General features: G+C 43.4%; 1 protein-coding gene across 2 annotated transcripts in view; it reads left to right on the top strand.

Moving 5' to 3' along the window:
• LOC147732746 (ficolin-1-like) overlaps positions 1 to 18683 on the top strand; it is a 574771-nt gene that overhangs the window by 124219 nt on the left and 431869 nt on the right. For both annotated transcript variants that reach the window (XM_086957312.1, XM_086957311.1), the window contains exon 4: positions 6322 to 6360. In XM_086957312.1, coding sequence (XP_086813438.1) covers positions 6322 to 6360 — 39 coding nt within the window. The remainder of the gene's footprint in view (positions 1 to 6321; positions 6361 to 18683) is intronic.

The following is an 18683-nucleotide window of genomic DNA, read 5'->3' as shown; positions in this document are numbered from 1 at the left end:
CCCACTCCCCTCTTTTCTCTTAGTAGTACTCTCTCTTTGCAGATAGTGAACGGTAGTTAACGCAGACCTTTACCCCTGTTGTAATCCGTCGTACCTGCTTGTCTCTCCATTTGATTGATTATTATCCAAGCATTTACTGTTTTACAATTGGTTCTCTTTGGATCATTCTCTATTTACAAACAAGCACAAAGTCGCAATACTCTGTTTAGTCTTTGCAGATAGTGAAAAATCGTGTAAAAAAATAAAAGTAATCGAGCAAAATCAGTAGACCACTAATTCGATCTCTTTTTAACCTCGGTAAAATACAAACATTAGGAATAACCCTTCATGAGAAATACGAAAATAGTGAAATGAATTGAGCTCCACACCATGAGGGCTGCAAAACAGCTCGACTCCGCCACCCACACCGCCAAAAATAACGGCAAACCCTATGCAAATATTATAAATATACACAACACACCACCAAAGAAACAGAATAAAACATTTTATTAAATAACTATTTACATAACTATTTTATACTTTTTATTGCCCGATCCGGCTAGCTCAATCGATCGAGCATGAAAGTCATGCACTGATAACAAGCGTTGAGAGTTTGTAGAATGATGTCTTCAGATTTTCCACATACAGTGTAGTGGCGCGAACTGGCAGGGGGCGTTTGGATTCTACCCCTTCTCCAAATAAGATTTTCATACGTGAATGTTCGTTCATGCTTTTTGTCCCAGAGTTGCTTCCATGTCACTGCCTTACATAAATGGCATAAGTCCTGGTTATTGAGTGCCATACTTCAGAGTTCTAAGCAGTTCTTGTAACACTGTTTAAACCTTATTTGCACCTGCTGCAGCTTCACTATTCAAAGTAGTGGGGTCCATTTGTGGACCTGACTGCATTGGAAAACAATGTGATACGGTGCCTCCCTAAACCGCTTGACGGAGGCTCCCGAGGGGCGGTGAGATGGCGCGGACTGAGAGGGGGCGCTTGGCTCCTGCCCCCTCCCCAAGTCGTGTTGCCCTGGTGAGGCCTGAGATCGCCCCCGGCATAGGTGGCCGGCTCCCGGGGTCCGGCGGAATTTTTTCCCTTTTGAAGAATCTTTCATTCTGGACCTTGTCCCACAATCCGTTTCACCTGAAGACACGCTGTCGCAGGGCGCCCCTTTACCGTTTTAGTTGCCATTCCGCCCGCTTTTGGTACTCTGTGCCTCTTCCGCCATTCAGCTGTTTACCGCTCGCTCTTGCGACTACAACGTCTCGCTCACCATGTAGTTGAGGTGCTCCCGCTCTTAAGATTTGACCGAACTTTTTGGACTGCTGAAAGCGGTGGAATTCCGACCGCTGGTTGGTGGAGACATTTTGACTATATTCTGCACCTGCATTGTCGCGTAATGCGTCATATGACGCGACGCGTTAGCGCACCCGGATGTGCTCCGGTGCGCAAGGCGCAGCTTCCCGGAAACGATCCAGAGCGCGCCGCGCAGCGCGTAACAAGCATAACAGGTCATGTGACTTGTTAATAAAACTTTTCATTGGTTCATTTTACTTTTCTTTTCCTAATTATGTAAGACTAGGTCATGTGACCTAAAAATAACACTTTTCATTGGATTAAAACATTTTTTTTCCCCAAACGATAAAAGCCCCACCTTGTTTCTGGATGTTTCAGACTGAAGCTGGCGTCACCATGAGAGCACCACCATCTCGTAGCTCCGTCGTGGCCATTCCGCAAGCAATCATGGCAGCCGCTCCCCACCGGAAGCCTGCGGGAGTCGAGGGCCCCCAAGACTTTTGTACAATCTTCAAGGCTGAGGGGACGCTTTCGAGAATGGAACCCAAGCCCTGGCAGACAAGCGTCCGAGTTCCAAGGTGTCCCAGGGCCATTTTACTGGACCAGGCCCAAATCCGAAGAGCCGGCCGCCATTTTAAGAGTCCTGTGGAAGCCGCCTACCGCTGCACCGCAAGAGTGGGAGCAACTCAACTACATGGTGAGCGAGACGCTGTAGCCGTAAGAGCGGGCGGTAAACAGCTGAATGGCGGATGAGGCACAGTGTAGCAAAAGCGGGCGGAATGGCGACTGAAACGATAAAGGGGCGCCCCACTACAGCAGACAAGCCTCCGCCATGTGCTTCAAAACTGCATATGTATCTCGTGATATCAAGGTTGGGCAACCAGTACACAACAAGCAGTTACGAGTCCCATTTACACCGGCGCCATTTTGGGCGCGGCCGGGCAGGTCCAGGATCTACTGAAACATAAAAAATGAGGCTGACGTCTCTGAAGCAGTTCACGAACAGCAGGACATAGCAAATAAACATGAACTCTCTAAAGCTGTTAACTCACTGCAGAACAAAACAAGTGAACCTGAAACCTCTGGAATAATTGTCGCTCAAAAGAACAACACACAAAACTCTGTAGAGCCTGAAGAAAAAAAACCAGAAGGGCACTGTAGTTTCAGACACACTTAACACTAATGACGAAACAAAGATATCGTCTGTTTATAAAGCAGTTATCATCTTGACAGAATTGACAAAGAAGTGTACAGACACCAATGCATCAGCATTCTCGGAGATAACATCTTAAGGAACAAAGAAAGACCTGTTCACTCTTGACACCCCAGGTGCTGTGTATATTGCACTATAGTGCTGCATCGACAAAACGGGCAACCCTATTGATGTGGATTTTTCATTATTGATTATTGTAAAGAAATGGCGACTCCCCCCTTTAGCAGATTAGCTAAATGTTTGCGTAATTTAGACATAAAAGTTATATTATTGTTGTTGTTGTTGTTATCGTTATAGTTCTGGTTAATTTAAAAAAATGGTTAAATATATTTACAGTTTTTGTTGCGTTCGTTATATTTAAATATTAATAAAGTTTTAAAATGTAACTGTCTTGGAGTACTATATTTTTTTTAAAAATCGGGTGAATGGGGCCTTGAATCGGGTTATTGTCATGTGTGGGCTTTGCAAGTGTACTGCTACAAGATCGGACATTTCAAACTCAAATGCACGTTCATTTTCTTACCTTTCCGAAACATGGAGCGCAATAGCAGGCAGAGAAAGGGTGATGCACGTGTTGAACACTGCCTGGCCTGCAAATTGTGCCAGTGCCCCCCCCCGCCCCGAGTACTTCACAAATCTTTAAAAGACCATGCGCTTGTTCAATGGGAAGTGGATAACATGGCTAAGAGCATTTGCTGACTAATGCATGAATATCGCTGACTTCTCAGCGATATTCATGCATTGCGGCCGTTTTTTATCGCATTTGCGATAAACCTTGCTAATAGCAAGGTTTATGTGCGATAAAATTCGCCGAAGTGCGGCGATAATTATTGTCTCTAAACAAGTTAGAGACAAAAATTACCGCTAGTTGTTGGTAATATGCCCCCGCATTTTTCCTTGCAGGAATCGAGAAGCGAAAGACTAGCACTGAAATCAGTAGTCTCACACCTGAATCGGGAGGGTTGGCATGTCTGGATACTCTACAGCTGGAGCCATACACTACATCCGCAGGGCTAGGTGATAGCCTAGGTCCGGCCTGGACAATCGGACACAGAGGAAGAGAAGTGTCAGAGGGTGCGGTAGTGAATAGGGTGAAAGGGAGGTGTCGAACGGGCACAGGGTGTGATTCTCAGAGAAGAGCAGCGCAGATGGGGGAAGTATATGGCCCATGCATGAGAGAGAGAGAGCGGGGGTGACCATTGCGTGGGGGAGATGCGTGCGAGGGTGGGGAGCCATGCTGAGAATCGACGGCGTGCAGAGAGTGGGTCTGGTCAAGGCATCTAAAATAGCTGCCGTGCACGACAAAATTGTGGCATTGGACAAAAACGCAAGATGGCGCAGACAATGTTTATCAATAAGGATTCATTTATAACAAAATATTTACTCGCAGTGACAAAATGGTGTTCAACACTTCCTGATTTCCATCGAATCGAACGTTAACAAACGTCACGCAGCAAAAAAAAAAAAAAAAAAAAAAAAAACCACGCACAGAGCGGTTTTTAGCCATGTTATCCAATGGAAGGTGGATAACATGGCTAAGAGCATTTGCTGGATAATGCATGAATATCGCTGACTTTTCAGCGATATTCATGCATTGTGGCCGATGTGCGGCGATAATTTTTGACTCTAAACAATTAAAACGAAGCACAAAATGGCGAATTCCCGTTTCGCTACCAGTTTGCGGCCCAGTTCGCGGCCCGAGAAGCGCTTCTACCGTGAAAAATAATTTTTTTTTTATTTTCCCCACGGGACCCTTTAATAACCTCAACAACATTCCTAGGGGGTCAAGAGGGGTATACCTTGCCCCCTTTCAATAAATTCCCCCTTCGTTTTTCACCTCTTCTTCTCTCTCGATCCTACCGAGAGATAAGATGGCGGCCGCTCCGGACTATTTAGAATGTTGACAGACACCGGAGAGCCAATCAGCTTTCTGTTATCCAATGGAAGGTGGATAACATGGCTAAGAGCATTTGCTCGATAATGCATGAATATCGCTGACTTTTCAACGATATTCATGCATTGTGGCCGATGTGCGGCGATAATTTTTGTCTCTAAACAATTAAAACGAAGCACAAAATGGCGAATTCCCGTTTCGCTACCAGTTTGCGGCCCAGTTCGCGGCCCGGGAAACGCTTCTACCGTGAAAAATCATTCTTTTTTATTTTCCCCACGGGACCCTTTAATAACCCCAACAACAATCCTAGGGGGTCAAGAGGGGTATACCTTGCACCCTTTCAATAAATTCCCCCTTCGTTTTTCACCTCTTCTCTCTCGATCCTACCGAGAGATAAGATGGCGGCCGCTCCGGACTGTTTAGAATGTTGACAGACACCGGAGAGCCAATCAGCTTTCTGCGCGCAAAGTTCCGTTTCGCGAAAAGTAAGCGGACCGGATCGCTGCCCGGAGCGCTGTTACAGATATATATCTTGGTTTGAACGTTAATTTCTCAAAAACTACTGGAGCACATATATTGAGACCTAGCAAAGGCACATCGGGCTAACAGTCCCTACAATTTTGCCAAGTTTCGTGCAAATCCATTCAGCCGTTCGAGCTAAAAGTGAGTCCAACCGCCCTATGGAAAAATGAATGGAAAAAACGCGTTTTGGGACCCCCCTTTTTTCTCAGCCCCCCCTTGACGAAACTCCACCAAATTTTCAGGGGCTGCTCAGAAACAAAATGTGCCATTTTCCTGAAAATTTCAGCCGATTCCGTCCTCAAACGCCAAAGTTATTAGGCATAGAATTTTCAGAAATCCCATAGGGAATTAATCCTAACTATATATACCTACTGGCTATTGCCAGTAGGTAATATATATATATATATATATATATATATATATATATATATATATATATATATATATATATATATATATATATATATATATATATATATATATATCAACTATAATCCATATCCACCATGAAAAGAGAAATCCAGCCTCACCAGCAGGCTTGTATTTTTGAAAATCGATATTTATTAGGCAAATGCAAACATACGTGTTTCGACCTGCTTCGGTCTTGGGCTTGTGGATTTCTCTTTTCATGGTGGAAAAGGTTTATTGTTGCCATATTGAGCGGTGGCGACCACTGAACCAGCCCTGACTTGTGAGGTGAGACGTCCACACCACATGTCATCATTTGCTATGTATATAAGTATAACTATGGCTTTAAGGACTACAAGTCCCAGCATGTATACAGTATATCCACTCAGTGTGACCCACTGGGGGTCAAGACAAATTGAAATTGCATGCAGCAAATCAGTAATTAAAGCCCTTCAGTGAACACTTGCATTAAAGCTGCCTAAGAATAAGAGGGGTCAAGCCTCGAACGTGTCAGGCAAAATGCAGAAAGACAACCGAATGCAGACGCTGGTTTCCACTTTTAATTATCATCGGCTGTTGAGTGCGCTTTTGGGCCATTGTTGGAAAAAATAAATAAATATATATATGTGTGTGTGTGTGTGTGTGCATGTACTTTCAAGGTATGTAGATGTGGAGTTAGGAATGGAAAACCAATGCTTCCATGCGCTCTATTTTCAGTAGTACAACCAAAACAAACACAAATAAATTGACCCATTCACACACCTGTAAATACAAAGCTAGTTAAACACATGCAAAGAGGGAAGCACACATACTGCACAAACACACCCCCATACACACACAGGCACACACAAACACACACCCACACACACACATGACTCAAACAGTCTCCATTTTTTGGTTTTTCATTGCTGGAGGGCCATTGCAAACATACACAAATGGGGTTTCTGTTCCCAAAGATGTCTTTTGTTCTTTTATTCAGAATGAAACCTATTTTTTATTTCCTCCTCAGGTGACACCCCTGATGTGGCATCCATCCTGTGTCAGATGGGTAAGCATTTACCTTTTTACCTTCAACAATATGTATTTTACAAATATGTGGCTATACATATACATATACATGTAAAATAGTAATGGGTAAAGTGTGCAAATACCCGTTAGCAAGTCTTGGCGCTAGGAACAAGAGAGGGTACCAAAAAAGACAAGATGTTTATGAGTGAATTGTCAGATTTTCAGTAGCTTTGGTTAGAAGTGTTGTGAATAAAAAGGAGAAGAGTGTTTCAAAATTCAAAATTAGCTCACAAGATGAGAACTGACACTGGTAACTGTGTCTTATAACTGTAAGTACCTCTTCAGTTACTGGTGGATTTGGACTTACAATAAAGCATCTTACACGCGCTCTATTTATCAAGTTTGCCCCCACACATACATCTATATATCCACCCCTTGACTCATTCTTGCATTCATTTACATACCCATATACAACAAAACCCAAACAAAGTCAACAAGCTCATGCAAGATACAGTAAAACAATACAAAGAAAAGATTCTGCCATCTCAATTTGGCGAGCATATGCATCAAATAAAAAAATAACAAAATAATTCAACACGGCTGCGGCTGGCCATCTTGGAATAGTATTTTCCATAGTATATCATAGTTTTAAAGTTCCAATATGACGGACATGGTTATAGCAAACTGCCGGCCTTCTTAGCACAGTAAAGCAATCATACACTTTACATAATACTATTCCATGGTGGCCTTAATGAAGCATCATAGTGGGAGGCCATGGCATGGTATAACCTACTTAGAACTCTTAGAGGGAGTTTGCATGGGCTGTTTAAATGCTCCGTCATACAAGCAGGCAAACCCCTAATGAAAGACACTCCATGGGACCACTGCCAATTCTCACTAAAGCTTAAAAAAAAAGAAAACTTTAAAAAAATGTTCTATTTCCTTAAGGAGTTTAATTTTTTAAAAGCAATCCCAGGGATAGTGGTCTGCTGACCCTTGCAGGCCACCATCCCTGTGATTTTGGCAATCAAAAGTAAGCTGCAATTTTTGACCAACCAAATGACTAGGAATATAGGGGTTAGCGAAATATTCCGTTCCACTGGTGGAATTTTAGCCAATCTGCATTGCTCTTGTAATGCAGAGTTCTGGCCAAATTCTGCCAATCTTTCCTCACACGCGACTCCAGAAGGGCTAGTTGGCGAGTGCATTTTGGTGTTCCCTATTGCGATCTAGAGGGTGCTAGAGAGCTGTCAGAGAGCTGCAAGCACCAGGACATCAGAAAAAACCAGAACGCCGAGCTGTGCGGTTGCTGCTGTGGAGGCTGCGGAGGCTGCTGCGGAAGCAGGAACTAGCAGGAACTAGCTACCGGTTACCGGCTACCAGCTATCAGCGGCTGCGGCTGTGGAGGCAGTGGAGCTGAACTGAACTGAGCTGAGCTGGGCAGGAACAAGCTCCAGCCCCGGCTAGCCATGGAAGCCCTCATAAGCCTCAAAAAAGAAATGTTGGAAAAAAACGCTGATGTCCGTTTGAACAACCACGGAAAGCAGGCAGGCAGACAAGGTGAGGGTGGAGATACGTGGCCCTTGAGTTCCGTTGCCATAATATCCAGTACCCTCTGCCCCCTGCCTTATCCCGTGCTGCCATACCCCCTGCTGCCCGTTGAAGCACTGCGGAAGCCAGCAGGTGAGGGTGAAGGTTCATGAAAGCTCGTGGCTCTTGAGCTCCGCTGCCTTAGCCCCAGCAGCGGTCTACCAGGAGCTGAAAATAGGAGCTGTCAGAGCAGTGCACCGTGAAGTCCTGGTGGCCAGACGGGGGTCGGCGTGCTGCCGAAACGCCCATGTCCCGGGGTTGGCGGTGTGAGTGCTCTGAGAGGTGCTCTGACCCCCCGTCACCAGATCAGTAAGGAAGCACCTGTGGAATGGTAGTGGTGTTTCCGTGGGACCGATTATTGGGAAACTTGATCTATCTCACCCTCCCTGTAATTGGTGGTGAATTTGTCAAACTTAGACGAACGAGTCTAAGATACTAAGCTCACGATCTCAAGAGAGAGGAGGAGGAGGTGTTTGTGCGAAGTGGATTTTGTGCGAGGTGGATTTGGTGTGTCTAATGATAAGGTCTGGTCACCAGAGTGGGGCTCCACAAAACATTAAGCAAAACCAGAAGTCAGAAGAGATAACAAAGATAACAGAAGCTCCTAAAAAAACTCCAACCCGACTGAGCAGGGACAAGGGAAATGGAGAACAGGAGGGAAACAGGCTAATTAATAGAAGAAGGGCCTGTTCATAGGAGAAACTCTGTACCCCAGCCGAGGAAAAAGCTTTTTCCGTTTCTGTTAGTAAAGACTGTGGTCATATGAAGTCTCCATGTGTGGCGCAGTCGTCTATAAAGAGCTACTTTTTTAAGTATCACCAAATTCAGTCTGACAAAGATAATCATAAAGATAATCATAAAAGAAAGTCCTCCAAAAAAGAAAAACCTAGTGGGAGTGTTAGTGAATGTTCATTACTCTCTCCTTTGCTTTCCCCACTGTGTAAAAAAGAGAAAAAAAGTTGCTCTGTTAGTGATCTGACCCAACCTAAGTTGCCTGAAAAATCGGATGCTGTAGTGGTTAATCAGGACAGGAGGGCAATAGGCAAAGAAGTTGTAACAGATAAAGTATTGGAACTTGTTCCAACACCCTCACCCCATCCTTTAATTGTAGCAGGGCTGCTACAGGCTCAGGCGCAAATTCACGTCTGTGACCCTGCAACTCAGGTGGTGATTTGTCCGGTTGATGATCTCCAAATTACCAGTCAAGTGTTGGATTATAAAGGGTCGGCTCGAGTGTGTGATTTGTCTCCTTGTCTGATGATAGCAATACACAAGTTACTGAGATCCTTTATTCGAAATCCGAATGCGACATAATTAATGATAGCTTGGTAATAGAAGGTGTGAGTAGTGATTTTTCAAGGCTAACCGATGATTCAAGTGGTATGAAAAAATTCATGCTCAAAACAACGCCAAGATTCAAGCGCCCCATTAAAAATCAACAAATCTTTCGAAAAGGGCTAGGAAAAGGTTAAGGAAAACTCACAACAAGAAAGCATATGAATTAAAATCTATTGGTAAGAAAGTGAGTGAAGATCCTAAATTCTTGAAAATAAAGGAATCTGAAATGAAATCATATTTCCCGAGTTTTTGGGCCCAATAGGAAATCAGGATTTAAGGTAAAGGTAAATCAAATAATGGAGTGTGACATTAAAAAACCTAGGGGACGTCGATCCCAAATTTAGTTCTGGCCTCATAGGTGAAGTTCCAATAATAATAAAAGAAAAAGCATCTGATCAATCGATTAATGTAAGGGCAGAAGTCCATAGTGCGCAATGTAGTCATACTGAGAAATTAGTTGACTCTAATGGTCAAGAGGGCAGTATGAGTAATGAATTGGGGACTGAATTAGGCCGGAAACAATGTAATGAAGTAGTGGTCGACCAAGGTGCACAAAATAATATTGGAAATCAGAATTTAGTAAATCACAGTCATCAGCAAGGTGTTAATAGAGCCAATCAACTGGTCCACTGTGGGACACAAGAGCGATTAATAAAGCAAGTTAAAAAGGTCAATTTGCCAACTGAAAAGGTTGTTGTGTCTGTTAAGGATAATTTATGCCCGCCTGTTATTATTGAGAAAGATAATATTGAGCATTTAAATTTGTCGACTGATATTAGGAAAGTAGCCTTCAGTCCCCAATACGTTGCCAGAGGCCCACACGATATTTTAAACCGCGGTAACATCCTAAAATTACTACATGCTATTACAGATCTTAAAGATGTGGTAACCACGGATTTGGAAGCCGGGGAGTTTAAGAAAGAAAGTGAATATCTTGACAAGGAGATAACAATTACAACTTGGTTAAATATGGAAATTGTTGATAAACTAATGGTGAATGGTAGCGTATTTGAGAAATGGGGCATTAAAGTTTGGCGAGCTCAAGCATCTTGCTATCCAATGCTGCTGATTCCAAATGAACCGAAAGGGGATGATAAAAAGTTAGCTACGGCTACTCCAAAAATTGATGACAAAAAAAGAGCCATAGTAGAACAGGTTAGAGTTTTAAAAAATGCGCCAGGCGCATCTAAGGAATTAAACTTAGCATACGGCATCAAGATAAGGAGCAGCCAGTCTGGTTTGCGAACTTGTGAGGCGTTGAAGAAAGTCCCAGAGTTAGTAGATGATTGGAGTTGGCTTCCAGGAATATTAACAAATCGAAATCTTGAAAAGAAGGATTGATGTCGATCAAATCCTTTGACTCTTTGTTCCTGGAACTCCAATGACTTAAAATCACTAATTGAAGACCAATATGTAATTGATTTTTGAAGGCTTTCAGTATAATAATGTTTCAGGAAACTTGGACCACGTTAAAAGAACCTTTTATAGGTTATATTGAATACTGTAATGTCACAACACGAGAAGCCTACTCAGGTCGCCCATGGGGTGATCTTTCTATATATATTTCTTTAAATCTAAAAGCTTCCCATTTTGAAATTGACCTTCATGTAAAGTGGCTACAGTGTGTTAAACTAATAGCAAGTCATTCGATTATTTTAATAAATGTGTATTTAAGCTGAAAAAAGAAGGTTAGATCCACCCAAATTACTCAGCTATGGGGGATGGTAAAAACCTTATATTATGAGCATTTGGATTCAGTATTTATTATTTCGGGTGACTTTAATATGCACTTTGTTTCGTCTAAAAAGCAGACACTTGACCTAAAATGGTTAGCTCAATGGACAGATTGTGAGTTTAAAAAATACAATTTAAAGATTATGCATGACCCTGATAACATCCTGACCTATAACAAAGCAGATAGCTCCTCTGTAATAGACTATACTATAATGTCTGAGAAATTATATAAGTTAGTAAAAAGCTACGTGATTGCCCCAAGGATTGAAAGCGATCACAACCCACAAGTGATTAATTTTGATATAGATCTGGACTATCTACCAGAAACCAGGACTCTGGTAAAAGCTCCAACATCCTTTAATCTTAAAAGGTTAACATGGAATGAAAAAATTGAGGATAACATTTTGATAGTGCTTGACTGTTTAATTCAGGATGCGCATGCTGCTTATGGGGAAGGGAAACCTATGGTTGACCTGTGGGCACACTTGTGTGACGAACTATTGGCTAAATCTGTTAGAAATGAGCCCTCCAAAGGTATAATGTTAAATCCTAGGAAATCAGGATGGTATTCTTCCCACCTACTTTATCAAAAAAGAAAGCTTAATAAAGAAATAAGATTATTGCACCAGAATAAAAACAGGCTATCGCTTCAAATTGCATCGCTTAAAATCAGAGAGTTAAAACAGAGATACAAGAGGGAAATCTGGATGGCTAAGCAAGCATATTATGAATCAATATGGGCAAAAGTCCATCATGCTTGTAAATCGAAAGATCTACGGTTATTCTGGTGCATTATTAATGACATTGAGAATGGTAATAATAGAAGCAATAGTGCTAATGTTGATGAAGTGAGTTGGGTGAGCTTTTTCAATAAAAAAATCGATTCCCAAAATCTAGATAATGATACATGTTTTAATAAAAGTCTAATTGATATGCATAAAGTAATAGATAGAGGGAGTGAGGGTTGTATTGCCCCTCCTCAATGTAGAGTGGATATGGAGCCCTGGTTGCTTGATAAAGTAAAAAAAGCGATAAATAGGATTAGATCCAACGGAGCACCAGGTCAAAAGGGTATCCCGAACGAAATATTCAAAGCTGAATTAAGTAACTGGCTGGAGTTACTAATGCTTCTCTTTAATGAAGTCCTTAAATCAGGTCTTATACCGTTATCTTGGCAAGGGAGTATTATACAACCAATATATAAGTGTAGCCCGCAGGATAATCCGGCTAATTATTGTTTAATTACGCTTACTGATGTAGAGGCAAAAATGTTCGCTAGTTGCCTGTTGGAAGAGCTAGAGGCTTGGGCCTCAAAGGAAGAGCTGATCCCTAATTTTCAAACAGGGTTTAGAAAGGGAGAATTTACCCATACCAATTTGATTTTATTAACATTATTAGGAGAGAGAGACAAAACCAGGATGCAAAGATTATATGTTTGTTTTATTGATCTAAAAGCCGCTTTTGATTCTGTGCCACGAAATACTCTCTGGGGTAAGTTAAGGAATTGGGGTATTCCGGAATTACTATTAAAGATGATTATACTTTTATAATCCTATACCTGGGTGCAGATCAAAATTGGCGATGGAAAACCTATGACCCGTCGTTTGGATACGAATGTGGGATTGAAATAAGGCTGTGATTTGGCTCCTTGCCTTTTTAATCTTTTTATGGCTCATTTGCCAGCTCATTTTAAAAATATTAATTCACATTCGCCTTTGATTCATGGTCAAGAAATTAAATACCTGCAATATGTAGATGACACCATTTTATTGAGCCAAACAGAAATAGGGTTAAAGAAGTTACTTGACTCTTTTAATGGCTATGTCACACAAAATGGACTAACAATTAATATAAAAAAGACAAAAATAATGACTATAGGAAAAGGGTGACCAAGGATTAAAGAGTGGAATATCAACGGCCTGGTAATCGAAAATGTGAAATCATATAAATACCTTGGGATCATGTTCGATGATGCACTGATATTTAGACAACATTTTAACAATCTTGAAGCCAGGGTTTTCTCTCTTGCATTTGCTTTTAGGAAATTAAGAGACAAATTAATATGCCCTAATTATGATCATTTAATGAAGGTGATGAGAGCAAAGTTAATCCCATCTTTGGACTATTGCTCAATCATCTTTCGGGGCAAAGACGTGAATGTGCTCAACGAAATAGAAATTAGAACTTATAAAGCTGTTTTTAAAATCCCTAAATATATCAGTCGAGCAAACATAAGACTGGAATTTGGACTGAAAAACCAATTTGTGGCGCGTCAATCAGCATTTTTGAAGTCCTTAATATCATTAGCCCGCTCGGAGGAAGGATCTTTAGCAAAGCTATGTTGGCTAGAAATTTCAGAGGGGGAATACTTAAAAAACTGGCAGCTGTACCTAAATGAATGCTTATGTAATTTTGATTGCTCTAATTTAGAAGATGAAATGAGGAGTAAAGTAGTTTTTAAAAAAGAAATGAATCAAATGGCCGCACTGCTAACAATTATAGCTGACAAGGAGGAATTAAGGAAAAGAAATCATATCTGGACAATTGCTAATTCCTTTGGTAGGCTGTCGCCTCAACCCTATTTGGCATATCATTTAAATCATCGAATAGTCATCAAGTATTTGCAGGCTTTGTAGGCAAAGGGATGAAACAACAATTCAACCCTCAGCTGAACTATGTGAGGAATTATCAGAGTTCTTCGATAATAAAATCCGGAAGATTTACAACTTATTTTCGGCCGCAGTTGAAAAGGTTAAACCTGATTTACTGATAAGGAAAAATCCCAGAACTCTCCTCTCTAATTTCACTCTGACAACGCAGAAGGAAGCCCTGGCAGCCATTCAGAACTGTAAGTCAGGATCACCGGAGGACCCATGCCCTCCAAAATTGTGGAAGGAGCTAGCTAACTCATCCTCTCAGGCTAGTTCAGAAATTTGGAACACCTCCTTGTCCGAAGGCATTTTTCCAGATTTATGGAAGCATGCAACGCTACTATCCCTCAAGAAGAAATCTAATGTTGACTCGAGTGAGCTCAATAGTTATAGACCAATTTCTCTATTGGCGGCACCTGCAAAAATGCCGGAAAAAATAGTGCAGAAACAGCTGGCTAGCATTATTGAGAGCCACAACATCCTGCATGATACATAACACAATCATGGGTCCGCACAGGATTCAGCACGGAAACCGCACTAATAGAGGTGGCGGATTCAGTCAGGATGGAGTTGGATTCAGGGGCATCAGCTATGCTGGTGCTCCTGGATCTCTCTGCAAAAACAACAATTGATGGACGGAATGTTGCACAATGGCAAAACATTCACACCCAGTCACAGATCTGGGTTTAATCCATTGTTATTTTGCTCACCACACCACCCCAGTTCAGACATGGCCATATGCAAATCTGTCTTGACCCTGTGCCTCATGGGAACAGTCCAGCCCGAACTGCCAAGCCATGACTTCCCTGGACCGGAATCAAGCATCCTCTCTACAGCATTTGATATGGTGGACCACTCCATCCTGGCCCAGCGCCTTCAGGATCTGGGGATTGAGAGCACAGCCCTGAGGTTGCTTAAATCTTTCCTCTCTGGACGTATGCAGAGGGTGGCGCTTCAACCCCATCAGTCCAAACACAAACCCCTATGGTATGGGGTCCCTCAAGAGTCAGCCCTGAGCCCACTGCTTTTAACATTTATTTGGCACCTTTATTTTCAGTGAATACCAACTGGGGAGTGAAGGCGATCTCGTACACCGACGACACCCAGCTGGTATTTCCTTTTAAAGATTTTTCAAGTGCCTCTTTCCTGAATTTTAAGAGTTGCTTAAAAGACATAGCACAATGGAAGAATAACAACAAACTCAAGTTAAATGCTGAAAAAAACTGAGGTTTTGTTCTTCGGCAACAACCAACCTCCCTCTGCGGATCTTTGGTGGCCGGAGGAAATGGGTTGTCCCCCTGCCCCCACAGGATGCGCAAAAAACCTGGGCTTAAAATGGCAGGTGGATCTATCTCTCTCTGAACAAATTCAGCAGGTGACAGGTGCTTGCTTTGGTAGTATGAAGAATCTGCGCAAAGTCTTTCACCTTTTCCCAGAAAACTGCAGTCGCTCCATAGTTCATGCCACAATGACCTCTCGCCTGGATTACGCAAATGCCCTTTATCTAGGACTTCGAGCCTACCAGATAAAGAAACTGCAGCTGGTCCAAAATGCGGCCGCTAGATTGCTCAAACATGTCCCATTCAAGCAACATATCTTTCCGCACCTCAAAGAATTGCATTGGTTGCCGGTCACCAACAGAATAATGTTCAAGGCCCTTACCTTAGCCTTTCGGGCATTCCATGGAGCCTGCCCCAATTATCTGAAGCAGAGGCTTGGTGCGTGCAAACAGCCTCGCTTCCCTAGATCTAGCTCCCAGAATCTGCTATGCATCCCCCGAGTTAGGAAAGCTCGACTGGGTAGCAGATCCTTTACGGTCAGTCATGTTTTGGAATTCTCTTCCCAATGCCATGCTACAAATCACCTCTGAAACTATTTTCAGGAAATCAATTAATACTTGGCTTTTTAATTTGGATTAACCTGCTGTACTTTCTGCTGCTAGTAGGTCATACTGCATGCCACATGTTGTTGTAGCGCCGGGACACCTCCTAGGAGGTAGCTGTTCGCTCTTTACAAATTACAGTATTAATATTAGTATTAATTAATAGCTGGTGTATAAAGCCTGAGGGATCACTGACACAATATTGTGATAAGAAATATTGTTGACAATAATATAGTGTCAAAAATAGTGTTTAACACACTATTGTGTGCGTATATCTTATATCTTATAATGGTGAGGACCAAGATAGTGTAAAAAATATTGTTGACAATAATATCATCCATAAATGTACAAAATGATTGACTTTTAATATAAATAGATTTTTTAAGTAATAAATATAGAATATTTTATTATATACATATACATTTAATATATTTTAATGAAATAAACTCACCATTATAATTAAACATACAGTTATATAAACACAAAAACCCATATATATTTGTTTGTGATATACATATATATCACCTACTGGTGGTCGCCTGTAGGTAGTTATAGTTAGGACCTTGTTTCTATTCAAAACGTGTTTTTTCTTTTGCCAATATTTTTGGCAACATTTGATAAATTCTCAAAACTAATGGCCCGCTATGGTCAGCTCCTGTCTTAAAAGTTGCGGGGTGAATCGTCAAGCATTGGCCGGGAAAAAAGGGGGGTCTCAAAACCCGTTTTTCCCATGTTAATTTCCATAGGAACTTTAGACACATCCACAGCCCAAACTGCTGAACGGAACTACACCAAATTTGGCAATAAGGTTGCACTTGGTTCAGAAAGTGACCTTTTAAAAATGGTGTAAATTTGTTTGGTGGTTCCTGAGAAATTAAAAAAGAAAACGTTCAATATGTCTTAGCACCGAGGCGAAGTTGTGACTCCTCCCAAGCACGAGCTTTATTCTAAATTGCTGCCAACGCTCCAAACCAGGAAGTGTTGGCAGCCATCTTGTGACTCGCTAACTGAAACACAAGAAAACAGTAAAACAATGATAAAAACAAGAAAAAGGAGCAGGGTAGAAACACCCTGACCCCCTAGATCTGCTCATTTAAATGAAGCGCAGGTTTCCGTGCTTTGTTTCTGAAAGCCCCCGGGTGAGCCAGGTCCCGGGGTCAATGCCAAATTGATTTGCAGGGTCCCGTTGGGGCCCCCACAACACCAGAGACTGCCACCTTCCCAGGGATTTATAATTTGTTCGCAGGGGGTACATGGCCCTCCCACAGCCCCAGGGACAGCCTCCTTCCCGGGGCTTCATTTAAATGAGGGCGGGGTCTCACAGGCCCTCCAAGCCCCGGGGACTGCAACCTCCCCGGGCTGTAATAAATAATTGTGTGAGGGGCTTAATCCCCCTACACTGCCCCGGGGACCACCACCTCCCTGGGGCACTCTGTCTGTGAATACTGAGGTCCATTATGGACTCCCTGGCTCTGGGGAAAAAGACCTCCTCAGGGCTTTGCAAATGTTGGGAAAGGGGCCGTGAGGCCCCCCTCCAGGTGCCCTAGATGGCCAAAGGGTGCCCACACCCGGGACATTGCTGTTTGCTATGGCAGGGCGGGAGTACGCCTCCCGCCCTGCCATAGCAAACTCTGCTTTGGTTTTTGGAAGCGAGAGAAGAAACCCTGCTATTGCTTCCTAAAACCAAAGTAGAATTGCTTTTGCACAAGGGGAGCTGCTTGTCAGCAGCTCCCCTTGAGCAAAATCAATGCCAGCTCCCGCAGGACACGGGGAGCCTGCGGGACCGTGTGGGCATTGGGGCTCCCCCCACTGTCCCCACCAATGAGGCCCGGGCCCAGGGGATGGGGTACCTGGGGCCATAATTGGCCTGGGGAGGGGGGCCACCGGATCCCCCTCTAAAGAATTAAATAAAAAATGAATAAAAAGACTGGCCATGCCCCGGGTGATGGGGTCCCCGGGGCCGAAATTAACCTTGGGAGGGGGCCACGCGGCCCCCTTCCTGTAAAAAGAAAAATTATGAATAGGGGTCAGGCCATGGGTGTGAGGTCCCCAGGGCCCCAAAAATGGTTAAAGAAGGAGGGGCCACACAGACCCCCTTAAAAAAAGATGAAAAAAAAGCTAGCATCTGGCTGGAGGCATGCCCCCTCCCTGCACCACTCTGCAAATGTGCCCTGTGGTGCCTTGTAAGTTGGGGAATGTATTCCCCCTGAATACTGAGGGTCGCTGGGAGCCAACTAGCCCACCAGGTACATCCAGTGTGCACCACAGAGCTGTGATACAAAGAGTGGGTCCAAGGCCATGCCCCTTTTTACACCACTCTGCAAACGTGCCTCTTGGTACACTGTTGGTGGGGCCATAAGGTCCTTTTGTGTCCTGAGGATCTCAGGACACAAGTGGACTTCATACCCCGAGCACCATTTTGCCAGGAACTGCGTTTGCAGAGTGGTGTAAAAAGAGGTGTGGGCTCGGACCACCTCTCTGCAGCGCAGCTCTGTGTTGCATACTGGAGGTCCCTGAAGAGCTAGTTGGCCCCCAGGGACCCTAAGGAATGAAGGGGACTTAATACCCCAACTTAGAATGTGCCAGGAGGTGTGTTTGCAGAGTGGTGTGGAAAGGGTGCATGGCCTTTGTCCACCTCTAAGCTATCCCACTGTGTGGGGCTTACTGGAGGTAAGAGGTAGGCTAGTTGGCCCCTAAAGGACCCCCAGCAGCAAAGGGGACTTCAATCCCTATCCATGAGCGTACCAGGGAGTGGTTTTGCAGTGTGGTGGGCAAAGGGGGCATGGCCTGCTATGAGAACTTAGCAACCCTGCTGTGTGGGACTTATTGGAGGTAATAGGAGGGGTAGTTGGCCCCCAAGGTTGTCCTTGGGGGCCAACTACTCCGCTTTTTACATCCAGTAAGTCCCACGAAGTGGGATTGCTAAAACGTCTTCGGAAGCCATGCTCCCCTTTCTCCACCACTCTGCAAATATACCTCCTGGCAGACTACGGGAAGGGGGATGAAGCCCAATTGACTACTGAGGGACTTTGGGGGCCAAGAAGCCGTACTGGTACCTCCTGTAAACCCTGCGCAGTGGAATTCCTGAGCGCTGGTCAAAGACCCAGCACCCTTTCTACACCACTCTGCAAACGTGACTACTAGTTAAAGAAGTGTTTGCAATGTAAT

Source organism: Lissotriton vulgaris, chromosome 2_1 (assembly GCF_964263255.1).
Source record: "Lissotriton vulgaris chromosome 2_1, aLisVul1.2, whole genome shotgun sequence".
Taxonomy (NCBI): Eukaryota; Metazoa; Chordata; class Amphibia; order Caudata; family Salamandridae; genus Lissotriton; species Lissotriton vulgaris.
Note: the sequence above shows the minus strand (reverse complement) of the source record. Positions and strands in the feature narration are given on the sequence as shown.